The following is a 19,685-nucleotide window of genomic DNA, read 5'->3' as shown; positions in this document are numbered from 1 at the left end:
TTTATTTATTAATTTCCTTCCTTCCTTCCTTCCTTCCTTCCTTCCTTCCTTCCTTCCTTCCTTCCTTCCTTCCTTCCTTCCTTCTTTCTTTCTTTCTTTTTTCCCCAATGAAAGGGGAAAGGAAGAGGAAGGTTTGGGAAAGATAGTATCTTGTTAGGCAGGATACTTCTGGGACATCAGGTTTTCCTAGTAATCTAGTAGCCCTATTATAGTGCAATTGGAAAAATAAGACCCACTGCAAGTCCGAAGGGGGAAAAATGGCAGCAATTTTACAGGAGAAAAATGTGATGTGAGTATTTGATAAAACCTGTATTCCCTTGAGGGTCTCATTCAAAGTTTGAACTTACCAGAAAGACACTGGATGCTTCTGTTCTTCTTCGTATTTTAACACTGCCTAATGAAGTAATTGGCAATTAGGAATGGACTAATGACAATGGCATGACTATTAACAGGTAGTGGTGTGTGTGTGTGTGTGTGTGTGTGTGTGTGTGTGTGTCAGGCTCCCTTTTCCTTACATGTCTCAGACCTGGGCAGCTTTAAAAAAACAAACATATGGATACATACATGCATGCACACATGCATGCATATTTATATTGACCTTATGTTTGTGTGTTTTGCTGGCTGTTGAAACCAGGGTCTCACATGTTAGGCCAATGCTGTACCAGTGAGTTATAGCCCCAGCCTCCTTCTTTCTTTTAAACATCATTTTGAGACAGGGTCACACCATGTAGTCTAGGCTGGCCTGAAAATCTCAAACATTCTGCTTGGACTCCCCCAGTGCCAGGATTATAAGAGCACATCATCACCAAGTCAGGATGGGAAACTGACATTTTGTTTTGTCTTGTTTGCAGTGTTGAGGATCAGACCCAGGGCCTTGCACATGCTAAGCAAATGCTGTACCACTGAACTACACTCAAAACTCAGAGATTGACTTTCTAAAAATAAAAATAAAAATTCTTTTTATTTCATTAGTCCTCCAGTTTAGAGCAGTTTCACTTCACAGCAACATTGAATGGCAGGTACAGAGATTTCCTGTATATGGCTCCTGACCACTTATGAACAATCTCTCCCCCACACAGAAGATCATTTGTTAGTGATTGATGAAGCTGGGACTGGCTTTGTGTGCCCGGGTCTAGGGATGCTAAATGCCCTGATCAGTCCCGTCTGGGGAAGCTTTGTCTTGTCCCAGGGCTCATGGGGCAGTTGCTGGTCTCAGACATACTCAGATTGGCACAACTTCTCAAGCCTCCTTTTGCATTCTTTGGAGCAATGTGTGTGTGTATGTGTGTGTGTGCGTGTGCGTGTGCGTGTGCGTGTGTGTGTGTGTGTGTGTGTGTGTGATATTTACTGGCTTTTATTTTAAGGAATGTAGCTCATAAAGGAAGAGTGCCATGGGAGTGGACAATGGCCTGGTAGTATGCTGCTCAGTTTTGATGAGGCCCTGGCAGTAGTTTAATAAGAGCATGCCTCAGTGTTAGAAGAAGTGGAGGTGATGGACTTGCTGTACTCTATCTGGGTGAGTCTAACAAGGTTATCCACTCCTATCCCAGTTCTCAAGGGTCAAGACGAACATCTTTAAAGTGTCTACCAGCTTAGAATTGGTCAAGTTTCCCTTTGAACAAACATATTTCCCACAGTCTGCATTTATAGGGAAACAGTGCTGGGTGGTCGTTCTGAGCCAGACTGGGTGAATTCTGGCACCACTTCTGTGTGAAGCTTGTGTCCTGAGGAAGGTCATCTTAAGCCCCCTATCTTTGAAAGTGGGGACGGTAATGACACAGAAGTGTTGCAAGATTAAAGAAGTTGCATTGACAGTGGCCTGCACTTGAGAAGCACTCAACAATAAAGCTGTGGTGACTGAAATTTCTCCAACTATTTGAACTTACAAGAGGTTGACTTTTCCTCTGCCATTCTGTGACATTGCTCTCATTAAGGCCATCTCCTCATTTCAAGTACCATGGCCTGTTTTCATTCCTTATCATAAAATTCTTTGGAATGCCTAGAAGTCCTTCTTTGATTTCCAAGATGATGTGCTTCTCTGGTTCTTTTCTACTTCCTGGGCATTTCTTCTCCCACTCATCCCTCTTACTTCCCTCCCAAGGCCCACATATTAAGTGTTGGAGTTTCTTGGAGCTCTGATGTCACACTTCTTCTTTTATTTCTATCAAGTCTTCCTGGGTGAAGTCTTCCTTCCCATAGCTGAGGAGCCTGTAGTAGGAACATTATATCTATACTGTGCCTCAGTCTTATCAGAATCTAGAGTAATGCAAAAAAAAAAAAAGTGGTGATTGTTTTAGGTTATGATCTCTTGAAAATTTTATTGACCACTCATCATCTGCGAACTTTAAGAGACTAAAGAAATTAAAGAAAGCCTGTTACAGGGCTGGAGATATCACTTAGCATTTAAGGCACTTGCCTGCAAAGCTAATGGAACCAGGTTTGATTGCCTAGGACCCACATAAGCCAGACACACGCAGGGTGCGTGCATCTGGATTTTATTTGCAACAGCTAGAGGCCTTGGCACACTCATTCTCTCTCTCTCTCTCTCTCTCTTTATTTCTTTCTTTCTCTCTCCCTCTAAAATAAATAAATTTTAAAAGGTTGAAAAATTATTTTAAAAAAGAAAGCCATTTCAAAAAGGTTCAAGTTCCCACATTATAACTTCTCCAAACGTCACCTATTCCATGTCCTTCTCCCATGCGATGTAACAATCCATGTGCCAGAATGCTGGAAACAGAAAGGATGGGGAGGAAAGCAATTCTGGTGGCTGGTCTGTCTGTCTTCTTGGAGTCTATAATTCTGCTCAAGGAAGAGAGTCCTGGTTTTAGTAAGCTGTGAACTTTGGTAAGAGCAAGCCTGCTTGGGTGTGAACCCTTCCTTTACTATTGTGTCCTTAGCATGCCCGCGCCCCCATGCCCCATGGCTGGAGGTGGCTACCACACTTTATCTTTCCTTTGTCTGCTGCTTGTTTTGCCAGAATCCTTCCTTCTGCTTTTCTTAGGAAAGAGGAAAGTGCGGCAAACTTTTATAGACTTGTAAATACCTTTCTTTTAGCTTTCTGCCCTTGCGGTAGAATTCTGAGTTGTGAAGTTGTTCATCAGCATGTTGAAGGAGTTGCTTGGTACAGAGGCAGCAGAGGTGTTGGTATGGAGAACCCCACTGTCTTTCTGAGCTGGTACTATCACCCACGGAGTAGGAATCACAGTTTGATTAATCTCACTTAATCTGACTGCTATTCCTGTAAATGTGACCTAGTCCTCCCTATGGAAGCTATGAGCATCTTCTTGTCATCCCCATTAGTCTAGACTTTTGTGATTTTTGTGTCTTCATGTTATATGTGTACATGTGTTAATTGTGCTAGGAACTAGGTAGGCTATTTGAAAGAAAATTCTTTATTATTCAGTCCTCCATCTTTTCTATTCATAGTCTCCCCCACCCCATCCTTGGAACTTCTTTTTTTTAATTGGTTGTTTTATTTTGGCACGGAACCTTTTCCTTTCTACATTTCTTTATTATTTTCTCCCTACTTCTCTCCCTTCCTCTCCCTCTCTCTCTCATTTTCCTTTCTTCCCTCCCTCCCTTCTTCCTTCTCTCTCTTCTTTTCTTTTTCTTTCTTTCTAGCATTCTATGACTTTATCTTCTACCATTCTTTGACTTTAAAATGTTGATGGTTATAATTCCCAAAGACTCCTTCCTACTCTCTGATTGCTCATATTTTCAGGTACCACCTTGTTTTATAGATGTGATGTCTTCATCGACCTCTCTGAGGATACTAAATTTTGTTTATTTCTTTCCCAAATCTTCCTTTGCTTTGGGCACTGCTTTTGTTTTCCAGTAATAATGGTAATCTTGCACTCGTCACTGTCTCTATATAGTTAGAAATGGAGCCCTGGAAAACTAAAACGCTCTGGCCTTGTGTCCTCGGGGTGGCCATATCCACTGGCATGCTTCACTGTGAAGTGATCCCTGGGTGACTGTACACTGGGAAATCCCAGACTGTCAGCATCTAGGGGTCTTCTTAGAGAGTTTCTTCATGGAAGCATTACCTAATCTCATGTAGCATGGGTATGAATGCATATTGGAGAAAGGGAAGGCAGGTTATGTGCCAATTTTGTTGATTTAGGAGCAGCTCTCCTTTGATTCTTTTTACCCAACTGATCTAAGAATAAACTAATAAATTACTTCAGTGAGTTATAATAAATAACTTACTTCTCTTGTGATGGTGATCCTGGTTCCTGATTCCACCAGACTTCCTTGGTACCACCCACTTAAGTTCTGAGACTTCTCAACACAAGTGACTCTTGGTCACCAACCCTTTCCCTACAGGTGTACAACTGCTATCCCCTTCCTAACCCTTAGTCACTGTCCTCCTTTGACTTGTTTCCTGTCTTCCAGACTGTTGTTGAAATGTACTCTCTCCTCTTGTTTCCTTTCTTCCTATTTCCCTTTCTGTGCTATGATTTCATTTATTTTATATTTTAACGGCAATGGGGAGTGAATACCCAAGCTTACTGTTCTCTATTTCAGTGGTCGATAGTATGAAGATTTACACAGTGTTTGCAAAGTATACATTTTTAGGAATGAACTTCTTTTTGCAAGACAGGTGATTATTGTGGGTATTTGGGCAACCACTTATTGCTACTTTTGCACATGGTCTCCAGACATGGTCAGCCATTTGTCATGGGCTGGAATAAGCCTGCCTGTGCTGACAGAGTGGAATTCAGGGTCCTCGGTTTGCATTTACCAGTCTTCCATTTAGTTCTGCCTCATTGGCGCTTCACCTCGCTTTTGATAGGAAATATTCTCTCCATAAACTTCAGTGAGATGTAATGGATTTCTGCAGTGGAAATATTTCCAAGCTGCAAAACCAAATCACAGCGGGGCCTTTGTCTGGGGACCCTGTGTCTAGCAAAGCAGCCATTTAAAACGCCAGTTGCATGAAGCCGCAAAGAGTCACAGCTAATCCCTTTTACAGGGGTTTTATTTGTACGTATGGAGGAATCACACCACCAAATACAGCCACTGTTCTGCTAAGACTGCAGCATCCATTATCGCTGTCAACTTGAGCTTTGGAGTCACCTTACTCACTGAGTTTCTTCTTTGGGTTAGAAAATGGGACAGCTGGCATGGGCAAAGATGCAAATGGTGTTCTGTGTTTCCACGGTGGTAATGTGGACCTTTCAGGACCAGAAGAGCTGGCCCAGATACTACTAGATTAATAGTGATATAGCTTAATGACCATTACTTGTGAATAGTGGCTCGTGTGAGGTCTAGAGCCATACTGTTGGAGAGGGAGGGTCGTGGCAGAGCTCAGTGGAAGCCACAGTTTGTACTCTTCTGGGAGTCTTGAGGTCTCTGGGTCTCCAAGCCCCCTAGTCAGAGGCTCTGATTCATGGATGCACATGGACCCACTGGAAGCATTTCCAATCCTGATGGCCACGCGGCTCACCTCTACCCACAGAGGAGGTGAAACCAAGTAGCAGCACTTTTTAATGCTCCAAGTAGAGGAGGGACCGGGTGCAAACTGCTGTGAGGTCCGGGTGCTCAGTCCTTTTATTGCTACATGAACAAGGTAACTTATTTAGAAGTTTTATTATCCGGGGGCTAGGCAGTGTATTTCAGTGAGTAGAATGTTTGCTTAGCATGCATCTAGCCCTAAGTTTGAGCCCCAGCATTGCATAAACTGAGCATGGTGATGCTTACTTCTTGTCACAGCACTCCTGAGGTAGAGGCATGAAAATCGAGAGTCCTTTGCTATATCGAGAGATTGAGGCCATCCTGAACTACATGAGACACTAATTAAAAGAAAGAAAGAGATAGATAAATACATAGATAAATAGAAAGAAAGTAAATGAATAAACGAAATGTTACTAGCTGAACTAATTTGTATTGGGGGAGAAATAAAAATAATTTATATCATGCTCATTTCAATTCACTTTTATTTTGCAAGTATTTCTATGGTTGAGGGTGGGTAATTCTCGAGAAAGAATTTAGGTAAAGTCCTATGAAATCAGAATTCACATAAATTTTGGAAACACTCAGCTAATGGGCTCAGTACTTCTGGCAAATATAGTGGGAAGAGTAATGGGGGGTCTGTGGATAGGGCGGGATGCTGTCTGAGTGTGACCATCAAGATCCTGTGTCTCTCGTGTGCTCAGGTCCTGTGGCTGTCATCAGTGGTGAGGAGGACTCAGCCAGCCCACTGCACCACATCAACCACGGCATCACCACTCCCTCCTCACTGGACGCTGGCCCCGACACGGTCGTCATCGGCATGACCCGCATCCCAGTCATTGAGAACCCTCAGTATTTCCGACAGGGACACAACTGCCACAAGCCAGACACGTGTAAGTACTGGGATGGGATGCTGTCCCTTCTCGGGAGGGAAGGGTGGTATGGTGACAGACCATATAGGTGGGGTTCTGAAACCTTCTAGGGTGACCTTCTACTTGCCAACCTCCCCCGTTCTAGGAGACCCCCCTCTTTGTCTGTAAATAAGAAGGAGAGCCTGGGCAAGAAGACAATAGTAGGGAGAGTCCCCAGGGAGGGGGCGTGTCTCATGTCTGAGTCTAGTTCCCTCTTCTCTTCACCCAGGCTCAGTGGGGCCCTAGCTAGGGTGAGGTGCTCCCATAAGGCAAGAAACCTGAACGAGGCTAGTCTCCTCTGCAGACCTGGCTAGTTGTGAGAGCACATAAGCCTGGCTTTGTCCAGACAGCAGCCCCTGAGGTCATCAGACACGTCACTCAGGCCACCATAGGAAGGAATGAAAGGCAGTGAATATCTTTGAATGGAAACATCTCTCCTGCTGCCCCTCCAGTGGACCGAAGTATACATGCTCTGAGAATTGATCACAACCCAAGCTCCAGGAAGCCTCACCTTCCTTCCCACAATCTAACAAGAGTGTAGGCCACCTGTTTCCTCTGCATTTCTTACCTCTTGTTGGTTGGAGCCACTCTATTTGCATTCCTGCTAAACCCTGCTAGGTGCTCTCTCAGCTCCTGGGGCCATGGTGGTGGTTTGTGCCTCCTGCCAGCAGCGTTCCTCTTGCCCTGTCCTCAGGGTCAGTGTGCCCAGCAACATCAGTGTACAGCCTTTTCTCTTCCCATATCTGCTGCCCCCAGGAAATGCTCCACTGATTCGTCAAAGTGCACAGATGTCCCTGGAGATCAGGGGTGCCCGGATAGGACCCAAGTGACCCGTTAGGTGAAGATCTCACCAAATGGGCAGGAATACAGAGGTTTTGGGAGGCTGCATGTTCCCCTTTCCTGCCCTGCAGATACCTGTCACTGCCACTGGGTTCTCTTCATGTCTTAGTCTGTGTGGGGTAAACGTAGGATGAGGTGCATTCTGGTCTTGCTCACCCCCTGGTCTGAGCTCTCTAAACTTGAGCCACATTCTTTATAGCTCACAACTCTTGCCACCCCTGTTGTTGGGCCATCCTCCAGCAGGGTGGGTCTTTGGTCACCCCCATCAGCCCTTGCTTCCATTCCTCTAGCCTTGAATTTAGCAAGATTCTTACCACATAGTGAGAAGGACTGGGCTGGAGTTAGCACAGAGCTATTGTTTGCCTCTTTACCTTGGGGTTCCTCTCGAACCTACGACAGTCTTGATCAGAGGCTCCCTCTCATTGTCAGAGGAAGGTACCTATGTTCTGCCCCAGGGCTGGTAAAGGAAGAAAAAGGCAGTGCCCAGGATAAGCTGTGGATATGAGGGAGAGCTTTGATGTTAAACTTCTCTTCTCAGGCCAGACTTGTCCTGGACCAGCTGGGAGTGGCCAGGAGGAAACTCTTCTGCTGTGGTAGTATAGGGCCAAGTGTGGTCAGTCTGGGGCTGAAGTTGAGTTTTCTAGGGTGTCATTAATATTTGGATACAGACCTAACCATTGCTGATTGAATATAGATTTGATCTTGTTATCTGAGGCAATTCTTTTCTGTAAAGTCATCCTGGAACAGTGGATTCGAGACCTTTAGGGTAAATACAGCATTTGCTTCCCATGAGTCTCTGCTTCCAAGTTTTTAATTAACCAATCAGTGCATAGGTTTGCATGTTATTTGTGTGTTTTTGCTTAAAGCCACCTTAGCTAATGGGCATCGCTAACTCATTAACGTGGGACTGAAGTGGTGGTGCTGCAAGTCATGGGCATCTGAGCTTACCTTGCACACACATTCTCATGCATGACATCTTCCAACGATGGGTTTAGGATCATCAGAAGGTATTTCAGAGTGGTGCTAGAAGCCATTCTAAAGAGAAAAATTACCAAAATATCCAAAAAATGTGAAAAACGTGGTCTAGAATACAATACCAAAGAATATGTGTTTATGATAGGAAGCTAAAACAAGAATTTTAAAACAACATATCTTATGTGGTAAATATACACAATTTTTGTCTACCAAATAAAACACACACACACACACACACACACACACACACACACACACACACACACAGAAATAATCAGACATTGCCTTATTCCTCCTCTGCTGGCTTTTTTTCTGGTAATGTGTGTAGAGCCATTTAAAATTTTTGCCATTGCTTGTAACCATGCAAGGGTCTCAAGTATTGTCTTCTGGATTGCAAATGAGTTTTACTGAACAGGTAGATCCCCAAGTCCAGAATTGTGATGTATTAAGATCACCTACTTTGTCTTTAACGGATGCTCTGGGCTACTGCTGCAGAGTCTGATCCCAGGGTTATATCTGTGCTCACTGGAGCTCCGGCTACCAGGTGTGTTATCTGCATGGTTGCTGGATGGGGGGTGAGAGGAGGTCTCCTGTATGGGAGGGTAGTTTCTTTTGATCCAGAATCTGTGTCCTCATGGGAACTTGGGAGCTGTGGGGTCTGGTGAGTGTCCTCTGACGTCAGGCAGACCTGACAGATAAGAGGTGCTGCACCAGGAGCAGCTTGCATGAACAGAGCCTTCCTTCTAGAGCACTCAGTGTGTGAGGCAATGTGGCCTCTTAGGGAACCAGGATACTTCTGTGTCAGCAAGAAGAGGTATGTGGAGATAGTGGGGAAGCAGGTTTATTGATGGGGACTTGAAGGAGGAGGGGAGCACACTAAGCCTTGTCACAGGAAGGTCACAGGATGACTGAGGTGGTCAGGGCCCTCTGGTACTAGGGAACGTATCTTTGGGAGAGCAACTGTCCATGTCACCCTATGAGTAGTCACTGGATGGCTTTAATTGTTTTCAGCAAATCTGTGTGGCATGATAAGCACTTTGCAGGAGGAGCATTGTAACCACATTTGGCTAATCCTTTGGTGACTCACACCAGGAGGGCCAAGGCCCAGAGGCAGCAGGTCTCTGGTCCAATGAAATGACTCCAAGACACAGTCCTGTGTGTGATGAGATACTGTGGTAATAACTGAAGCCATGTGTGCCTTGGTACATAAACAGTCGGGGAATGTTAATGATGTTGCAGACAATGCTGGAGTCAGTTCTTCGGAAGGGTGGTGAAAATAGAGAGATTAAGGTAGCAAAATGCATGCATGGTGGATCCCGGGGCTCTCCTGAGTTTACCATGTGCAGTGCTCCTTGGCGTCACGTGTCAGTTCCGCAGCAAACCTCTCAACAGTGGGTTAAGGACAAAGAGCTTTTCCTTCTTTCTCACGTGTTTGTTCATCACATGTGGAACTCTGACCAGAGGGTCAGGATGCTGCTCATCTTTGCTTCTCACTTTCTGTTTCTCTTCAGTCTGGTCTATGGTATTTCTCAGCACATGTCAGGCTGCAAGGATATTTAAAGATTACCTGGTACAACCCCTTCCTTATTGGATGCTTGCTTTCCTTTGCCCGGGTTCCCAGCCAGTGCTCTGGATTTGACATTGTTCTCATTCTGAATCGACCCAGCTTTTCCATGGGTTCTGAAATACTTGAATAAACATGGATCTGTTTGACCATGTGTATCCAGCCTAAGCCTAAGAAACCCCCATTGTTTATGTAAAGCCCCCTGATTCTCAAAAGCAGCAGGAAACTGATCCAGACCTTTTTTTTTTTTTTTTGTCACACACCTTGGACTAGGTCTTACAGAACAAGACACCATCAGATCTGTTCAGATGGGCCACTGTGGAGAGAGTGAAAACTGTGCCTAGTGGCACTGGGACCTCATTGCATTTGTCATGCCCATGATAGGCCTGGACTACATTGAAGTCATGCCTAGACTGGGGCTTGCTGCTGTCTTAGGGGTCTTGCTTCAGCTGTTTTCCACAAACTGGTTAGTAGGCTCCTTACCTGTCTCTAAGGCCCTGAGCTCTCCGTCTATCCATTGTTTCTCTCAGTTGACCAAGCGGGGAGTCTTTTGGGCGCTGACCTGCTTCTGGTTCACTACCTCCCCTGTCTGCCTTTCTTCCTAGGAATGGAATGACATTCCACTTCCAAGGGGCAGCACTTTGCATCCTGAAAGCAAGGCCATCTCCCCATGTTTTTTTTTTTTTTTTTGGTCAAACTACTTCTTGCACTGCCCTCCTCTGAGATCATGTATGTCTGTTCCTTCTGCTGACCATAAACCTCTTGCAGTGCCCTGATGGAACAGCACGTCGACCTCTGGTTCTGTATCCCTCAGATCCTCCTCTCTTTTTTCCTCAATCTCTCTGCAGACCTGGATCACAGACCTAGGAGTCTTTCTTCCTTTTAGCATCTGTGTACTTACACTGGGCTGACTTCTCTCCACTTACTATATGTATGCTAAGCGTTTGTGCCAGGTGTTCTTCTGGACTTCAGAAACAAGGGAAAAGAAGTAGTGCATAACCCTTACTCTTTGTGACTTAAAATCAGCCATGGCTGATCCCCAAGATGATAACTATATCCCTGTTCCCTAAGATCCCCCAAAGGACAAGTACTGATTGTGCAACAGACTTTATTCTTTCTTTCTAGACTACAGATGCTTATTCCACAATGCTATCTTAGAGCAGTTCCTAGTGTGAAATGACACTTGACTTCCTCTCCCTACACCCCTTTCTTCTCTGTTTCTGTCAGTGTGGATTGGCATCTCATTTCTAGCCTCTTATGAATCCCCCCCAGGCTTGCACTCTCCCAACATGGCCTTTGCTTCCTTCCTTTTAACATATGGCTTCAGGTAATACCATGTACCAGTGTGAGTGAATAAAACAAATCTTGGGTCATCCTGTCACCTTTCAGCTATGTGGATCTTGTTTCTTAAGCTTGGATTTGCATTTATCCCTAGGTGTAACTATTATGTATTGAAGTTCTTTATTTACTACAGAAAACATAATGCAGGGCAGGGACCAGAGAAAACACTAACATGTCAGGTGATGCTAAAGTTTGGATCCTGAATGTCTCCAAAGTCCCATGTGTTGGAGACTTGATACTCAAGGTAACCCTCTTGGAAGGTGGTAGAACTGTTGTAAGGTGAGGCCTAGTGAACGTCTTTAGGGTACTGGGGATGTGTCTGTAAAGGTTGTCAGGGGACCTCAGCTCTCTTCTTACTATCTTTTCCTCTCTGAATGTGAGGTGAGGGCTTTTCTCTGTCACATGCTTTCTATCATTGTCCTTAGAAGCCCACCAGAGGTGTGAAAGCAATAGGTTCTCCTTCTCATGATAGAACCTCTCAAACCATGAGCCAACATGAACCTATTAAAAAAAAAATGAATTGCTAATCTCAGGTGTTTGTTATAGCCATGGAAAGCTGATTAGCATGGATGACTTATGATGTAGGCTCTGTGGAGACTCACCAACAAGGAGAAATTGCTGTCCTGCATCATTGCCTCTTGGGACCAAGTGCTGAGCTGGTATTGGATGTGTTTTACCTTAGATGATCTAAGCCTGGCTCTCTGAGAATCATCCTGCTACTTCAACTTTACAGATTAAAAAAATTGAGGCTCCATGAGTTTCAGTGGCTTATTCTACATCCTATAGCTCCTAAAACTGAGCTTGAGATGTAAATCTAGACCTGCTAAACCCACTAGCCATCCTTTCCCATAAAACCAATTGCCTAGAATTCCAGGACCTGTACACACCCACCAGAGGACAAAGGACTAAGGGCATTTTTAATGGGGTGTTCAAGGTTGACTGAAGCTCTTAAGTCACTGGACTGAGTCTTGCTGTTGGCATTTGTGGTCTTTCTGATCTCCACAGAATCAAGTCCCTATGGGGTACAAAGTTGCCTTCATATAAGGTGATAGTTGGTCCTCGCATTAAATCATTGTTTTCATCTTAGAATGAGTTTAGGTTTATAGAGAAGGAGAGTTTCGGGATGCTTCCTTTCTGTCCCCACACTCCCATAGTTTCCTCTTATTAAAATCTGGCGCCTGCGTGGCACATTCGGGATGACTAATGACACTGTGGTACTACTGAGACATTGTCCACAGTTTAAAGAAGGGCTGGCTCTTTGTGTTGGTGTCTTGTCTTTTTTATTTATTTGCAAGGAGGGGGGGAGGGAGAGGGAGAGGGAGAGGGAGAGAATGAATGAGAATGGATCAGGGCTCTAGTCACTGCAAACAAACTCCAGACACATGCACTACCATGTGCATCTGGCTTATGTGAGAACTGGAGAATCAAACCTGGGTTCTTAGGCTTTTCAGACAAACACCTTAACTGCTTTGCCGGTCTCTCCAGCCTGTCTTTTCTGTTTTGAGCAAGCCTAAAGTCATGTGTCTAACTCACAGCACATAGTACACAGATATCCCACTTCCCTAAAGAGCCCCTGTGCATCACCTAGTTATCCACAACCCCTGGCAACCACTGATCTCTCCGTAATTTATGTCATGTCTTTCCCCCTTGTTGTATAGTTGGAGTCCTCATGTAGAGACCATTTTCATGTGAGCTTCTCTCACTTAGCTATGTGTACTTAAAAGTTCTTCCTTGTATTTTCATAGCTTAATAGATTATTTTAATATTGAGTAATTCTCCCTTGGCTAGGTACACATTCATCTACTGAAAGACATCCTCTTGGTTTCCTAAGGCCCCCAAAATAAATCACTACAGACAGAGTAGCCACATGAGGATGTCATCTCATAGCCTGAAATGAAGATACAGGCAGGGTGATGCTTCCTCAGAAACCTGTGGGGATCCTTCCAGCCTGCCTCTAGGGTTTGGGGGTGTTGCTGGCATCTGGGCTACTCCTTGTTGGTTAATGACTCCCTGTGTTTTTGTGTGACTTCTGGTGTTTTCTCACAAGGACATCAGCCATGTTAGAATGTCACCCTACTCCTCCATTATGACCTCCTCTTGACCTGACTAATTATATCTGTAGTGTACATGTTTCCAACTGAATTCATATTCTAAGGCACCAGGAGTTAAGACTTAAGAATCTTGTTTTGGAAGAAGTCACAACTCTACCCATAACAGACAGCATCATTGCTTCCTCTTTGGAACAATTATGGATAAACCTGTAGAAGCCGTAGTGTGCAGGCTGATCTGTGGACATAAGTTTTTCACTCATTTTTGTAAATCTGTAATTGCTGGGTGACATGTAAAGAATATATTTAGTTTTGCAAATAATGCTCAGACTGCCTTTCTCTGCTGTGCTCTGAGCTGTCCTGGAAGTGGTGATTGGTGGTTTTTCTGGCTGTCCACATAGACTAATATAATGGTGAACATGTCACTTCTTGTCATCAGTCCAAGGACACTTAGCCCCTTTGGCTTAGTGGTACACTCATGCTTTTACGTCATTTCAAAAAAGCTAGGTGGGGTCCTAGATCTATGAGCCAGCCTCAAGACCCTGATTGGCCCTCACCTTTTCTGGCACCCACATTCTTTTCTTCTTTGCTTCCCCTACAGTCTTTCTAAAGCTTTAACTTTCCTCATGTGCCACTTTGAAGCTGGTCCCCCTGCTGAGTTTGTTTTTCCAAGTGAGTCTCTGTAGTTTGAAAGTCAGGCATGGATGTAAGCTTCAACCTCTCCTGGCTGGACACCCCTCATGTTCCTTCCCTCCATCCATCACAGATCTTCCCAGGAGACCTGGTAGTGCTATCTTAGAACCTTTATAGCCATTCCTTCTCATATGATGACCAAAATCCCATCTGTGCTGGTTCTTTCTGACTCTTTTCTCTTTTTCTCTCTTTTGTTGCCTGAGTCAACAAATACCCACTCACATTGAATGCCAAAAACTGGGGCACATAATATGGTTCCATTGGATGTTTGGAGATGCCACCTTTCCTCACACCTCTTCAGCCACAGATGTTTGGAGGTCTGAGCCACATTCTCATTGCTCAGGGCAACTTCCCAATGTACCTTTCAGGCTTAGCTATTAACCCACAAAGTAAGAACTTTCACATAGGCAATAGAGTCAAATAGGCTCCTTCTATGACCCAACTTTTATTTTTCAAGGTAGGGCCCTCTGTAATCCAGGCTGACCTGTAATTCACTATGTAGTCACAGGGTTGTCTTAAACTCACAGTGATCCTCCTGCCTCTGCCTCCCAAGTGCTGGGATTAAAGGCATTTGATACCAAGCTGAGACCAGTGGCCTTCACTGGAGGTGAGTGAATGGCTAGTCTCCTCCATTGCTTCTGGGATGATTAGTCATGGAGAATGTCTTTTCTGGAAGAGGAACTGCTGAGGCCAATTTCCCAGCTGTGGAGGGGACTGCAGAGCCTGTGTGCGTAATGCAATATTAATAGTGCATCTGCATGATATAGATTTCTGTCACCCTCTATACTAACAAACATCGCTTAGCCCAGGGTAATGATGGGTGTTTATTCCCAGTCACTTAGCTCAGCATAATGGACTTGCATATGAAATATGGAAAATGGGCTCCTTTGTCTGGGAGGCACAGGCCCCTCCTAGAACCAGTATTGGGAGCCACAGCAGCAGCTGCTGCTGAGGAGGAAAAGTAAGCCGTTCTAGCTTTTTTCCCTCAGAGATCCTGGCCTAACTGGCCTAATGACAAGAAGGAGATCTGGTTACAGGGCTCTTCTGAGAGCTCCCTGGGGTGTGTAGTTGAGGAAGGGAGGTTGGCATACTAGGGCTAGAGCCTGTGGCTGATGTAGGAGATGGTGCTGGCGAGATGTGTCATGGCAGAGAATGAGACAATGTGCAGGTGCAGGATTCTGATGGGTCCCCGCCTTTCTCCTGCTGGTTGTTTCTTGATAGTCACCCTTAGGGGAACCATGGACCAAGCTATGGTGAAGGCTATGGTGACACTTAACTTTTAGTCTATCACTGGCTGGGCATCTCTGTATCCTGATTGTCAGGCAGGTCTCCCTGCCCATCCCTTTTCTCATTCTCTCTTTCTTCCTTTCTGCTTTCCTTTCCTTCTTCCCTTCCTTCCTTCCTTCCTTCCTTCCTTCCTTCCTTCCTTCCTTCCTTCCTTCCTTCTTTCCTTCTTTCCTTCTTTCATGTGATGTGGTATGTATGGGGTGTGTATGTACGCCCCATGCACATGCATGCAGAGGCCAGAGGAGCACGTCCATGTCCTCCCTTATCACCATCTGCATTGCTTCCTTGAGATGGAGTCTCTCACTGAACACTTGGATTTGCCATTTTTGGTTATATTGGCTGACCAGTGAGTCCTAGCAATTTCCCAGTCTCTGATCCGCACGGGACTGGAATTACAGCCAGGCATGGACCATGTCCAGCTGTTTACATGGGTGCTGGGGAATTGAACACAGAACAAATCAACCTTCATGCTTGAATGGAGAGTATTATTGCCTGTTGAGTTGCCTCCCTTGCCCCTGAGTATTTCATAAAACAAAATTCCCCTTCTTTTTTGCAGGTGTGTCCTTATTTATGTGGGTACATGTGGTGTGTTTGTGTGTGTGCACGCACACATGCATGTGTGCTCATGTGTGGAGGCCCAAAGTCAACGTTGGATGTCTTCCTCAATTACTCTACACTCCCTTTTGGAGACAGGATTTCTCACTGAACGCTGAGTTCACCAATTTTCTAGGCAAGCTGTTCAGCAGACCTCAGGAATCCTTCTGTTTCAACTGCCCCAGTGTTAGGATTTCAAACGCAATCCACTATACTCAGCATTTCACATGGGTTCTGGGCATTTGAGCTCAGTTCCTTGTGCTTGCACAGCAAGTGTTTACTGATGAAGCTAGCTCCCCAGCCCCTCACAGAACATTTTAAGTAAACATAAGTTAGGATTTTCCTTCTCTGATTTTTCTTTCATTTTGTTTTCAGATCACTGAGAACCCAGTGATGCTAGGTTTGGTAAGCCCAAGGTCACTGAATAGTTTTATTTCTTTGTAGAAAGAGCTGGAGAATGCCAGGATGGAGTACTTTGGGAGTCCAGGGAGTGAGAGTCCTGGGAACACTCAAGTTCAAGCTCAAATATACTTATGCACTTGTCCTGAGAGTCTCAGCCCCTAGAGATTAACTGCTGAATACTCCCAAGTATAGGTACAACCCAACAATAACATTGTGCCGTTTCATCCCACCTCAGCAACACGAAATCAAATAATGCAATTTCTCCTGAATGACATGAAAATGCTAGACCTAATTGATTATACTCTTCAGAGCTGTGTTGACTCACGTCCATTTCCCTGAGCCACGGCAACCTGCCTTCCTATTGATCACTATGACCTTGCCTAGTCCGTGCTTCATTGCCCATAATCACATACTCAAAGTTAGAAGCTGCATGCAGTCATGCTAATTAAGTAATTAGGTATAATTATGTTCACTGTAAATACACAGTAATTGGCTAAAAAAATACTACTTGGGGGATAAGGACGTACTTCATGGTTGAAGGTGAAGACTAATAAGACCCCCTGCCACCCTGGAGTAATGTCACTTATGAAGCGTGAGCTCACAGGGAGCTGCACCCAGCAGGAAAAAGTGAATAGCCTCTGAAGTGGGGTCCTTGGTGTCCTGTCCAGAGCCCTAGAAGCAGAAGGGCTACTTATGTTGCTGGTATGCTTTGGTCTTAGTCTTATCTTTGTGGAAAGGTTCACTTAACTCCTGATGCTCAAGGTTTCCCAGAGGTAAGTTTACTTGTTTCTTAGCTGGTGTCAGACATCCAACCTGTGTCGAGAGTTTAAAGGGTAACCATTCTGAACCATGTGAGACACGCACAGGCATCAAATAGGAATTGAAAGATGGGCTTTATAGCTGGCTAAAGAAGGTTGCTTAAACATGGACTCCTTGAAGCCTTTCCTAATCCTTGAACTTGAGATTCACATACAGACTTCAGGGCTCCTACTGCAGGGGGGGTCATGGTCTGTCTCACATCTTGCAAGTCAGAGAGTTTAAATGCTGCCCCCCCCCCCCAGGAAGACCACCTACACCAGGGTTCCTCCTGTTCTCTCTGTCCACAAAAGCAATGTGATGGCGGATAACAGTCTCTGTTCATCGAACCCTTGAGATAAATCCCTTGCTTCTTTCAAGGAGGGCCAGGGATACAGGCTGACAGAACAATGCTTGGTATGGCCTCCTCTGTTTCTAAGGAGGCCAAAGCTTAAAGAGCAAAACAAGCAAAAGATGTTTCATCCACCCTTGAGGACAGTGGGGGCTGCTGTCATTAGTGCTGGTCCCTGTTAGGATTCTCTTCCCAGAAGCCCTTGTCCAAGAGAAAATGATCACCATTTCTGTCCTCTCTGTCGCCTATGAATGAACGCATGAGTCATCATGATGGGAGGGTGGGAAGATGGGAGGATGGGAGATGTGCCAAACAGTCCAGGAGACTCTGGTTCCTCTAATGCTAGATTTCTGATGTTCAGCAAGTAAGAGCCAAGGCTCTACCCACCATTTTGCTAGGAAGTCAGGAGTTCATCTGCCCTTGCATCCTGTCCAGCTGCCTTTAGCTCAGTGTTTCCCAAAACTGTGCAGAGAGGGATGCTAACAAGCATTTCCTCCCTCACCCCACTCCACCCCCAAATTCCATGGTCAAATAAATTTGGGAACGCTTATTACATAATTTCTTCCTGTGGGATTCTGTGCCTCCTGAGTAGTGAAATCAGTGCAACTTTTCAAGGAGGACCTTGGCTAAGTGGAGTGGTGCACACCTGTAACCCCAGTACTCAGTACTTCCAGTACTCCCGGTATGCTGAGGCAAGAGGAGAGTTCAAGGACAGTGTGGGATATATGTTAAGACCCAGTCTCAAGAAAGAAAGAAAGAAAGAAAGAAAGAAAGAAAGAAAGAAAGAAAGAAAGAAAGAAAGAAAGAAAGAAAGAAAGAAGGAAGGAAGGAAAGAAAGACAGGAAGGAAGGAAGGAAGGAAGGAAGGAAGGAAGGAAGGAAGGAAGGAAGGAAGGAAGATAAAAAGAAGGACCTTCGATCTGCAGTGCTCCTAAACCACAGAGCCTAACTTTGAGGCTCTTCTGTTATTGTCCCTGTGGACATACATGTAGAATGGATCCCATCCTGGCTGTCCGGGAGTCCAAGGTCCTGCTCCGGACTCCCAGTAGATGTGGTAGCTCACTCTGATGATGTGCAGATATGTCTGTCCCCTTTGCTACAAGCACTATCACTTCTGAAGTCTCTAGGGAAGATAGGAGCTGGCTGCATTCCACCGGCATAGCACGGCATTCTTCCGGGTTTCTGACAGAGAGGCCCAGGCCATCCACTTGCACGCATCATGAGTCTTTGCCTGTTGTTCTGTGCCCAGGCACTCCTGCAGGTGTTCCCAACATGCCTTAGTCCCCAGGTGCAGAGATGATGCTCACAGACAACTGTTCATTGCATTCTTCATTTTTGGACATTTAGGACTGGACCCTCAGGGGGCTTCCCCTAAAGGAAGGTGTACCATCCAAGATACAAGTGCCCTCTCCATACCAATGCTTCCAGACTATCGTGTGGAGTGTGGAAGCATGTCTTTCTTTCCAGAAGGGAATATAATGCTCTAAGAATGGAATGGTCAGGCCAGGATGCAGTAGCTGAGAAATTCAACTGCATGTGGTCATAGTGGTGGATCTTAATTCATTAGAGCAGAAAGTGACGTCAGTGTGGGCGGTTCTAGACTCTGGTTCCAGATTGCCTAGCCAACCAATACTTAACTGAGGCCAAGGCATCCGCCCTCCCTAGAATGCAGCTCGGAAAAGGCAGTCACTATGGCCAATGTTTTGTGACTTGAACCACTATTAGAATTTGAAAATACTGCTAATCTTGACTAAGCAGAACATATATGAGTGTCCTTGTTTACAACTAACATTGCAATTTTTTTTTTTTCAAGGTAGGGCCTCACTCTAGCCCTGACTGACCTGGAATTCACTATGTAATCTCAGGGTGGCCTTGAACTCATGGTGATCCTCCTACCTCTGCCTCCCGAGTGCTGGGATTAAAGGCGTGTGCCACTACACCTGGCTTAACATTACAACTTTTGATATGACATGGCTTTGGGGAAACCATGTAGGTACTCCCTAAAATGTTCTGTTTTCAAAGCTTGGAGTTCTTTCTGAAAAGGTAAGAATTCTTCCCCTGTAGCCACTGCATTCCTGCAATGTTAAGAAACATTTTATCACCCACATTCTTAGCCATAGAGTCACTCTTAGGAGTCAGGACTGTGTTGGTTGTCAGGAAGTGATTGATGCAGATGGGCACAGGGCCCCACCCAGTTTCCTGTTGCATTATTGGAACTGGAAAGTGGTGGGTTCCACTGGAGGGCAGCGGAGGGACTTGTGGGAGGGATTCTTGTGTTTGTTTGGATTTTCGCTGTACTCTTCTCCCTTGTTGGCAGACTATTTTGTGGAGGCAAATCCCCCCATTCACCATTCATGTGCAGTGTACTGAGGCCTCACGCACCTGTGCCCGCCGAGTCAAGGTTCAGTGCCCATCACTTGTCTTCTGATA

The 19,685-nt window shown here is 45.2% G+C and overlaps 1 protein-coding gene across 1 annotated transcript in view; it reads left to right on the top strand.

Moving 5' to 3' along the window:
* Ntrk3 (neurotrophic receptor tyrosine kinase 3) overlaps positions 1-19,685 on the top strand; it is a 308,971-nt gene that overhangs the window by 140,317 nt on the left and 148,969 nt on the right. Inside the window, exon 10 of the mRNA XM_045146103.1 lies at positions 6,159-6,347. Within this exon, the coding sequence (XP_045002038.1) occupies positions 6,159-6,347 (189 nt within the window). The remainder of the gene's footprint in view (positions 1-6,158; positions 6,348-19,685) is intronic.

This window comes from Jaculus jaculus, chromosome 3 (genome assembly GCF_020740685.1).
Source record: "Jaculus jaculus isolate mJacJac1 chromosome 3, mJacJac1.mat.Y.cur, whole genome shotgun sequence".
Taxonomy (NCBI): domain Eukaryota; kingdom Metazoa; phylum Chordata; class Mammalia; order Rodentia; family Dipodidae; genus Jaculus; species Jaculus jaculus.
This window is presented reverse-complemented; position numbering and strand designations above follow the sequence as displayed.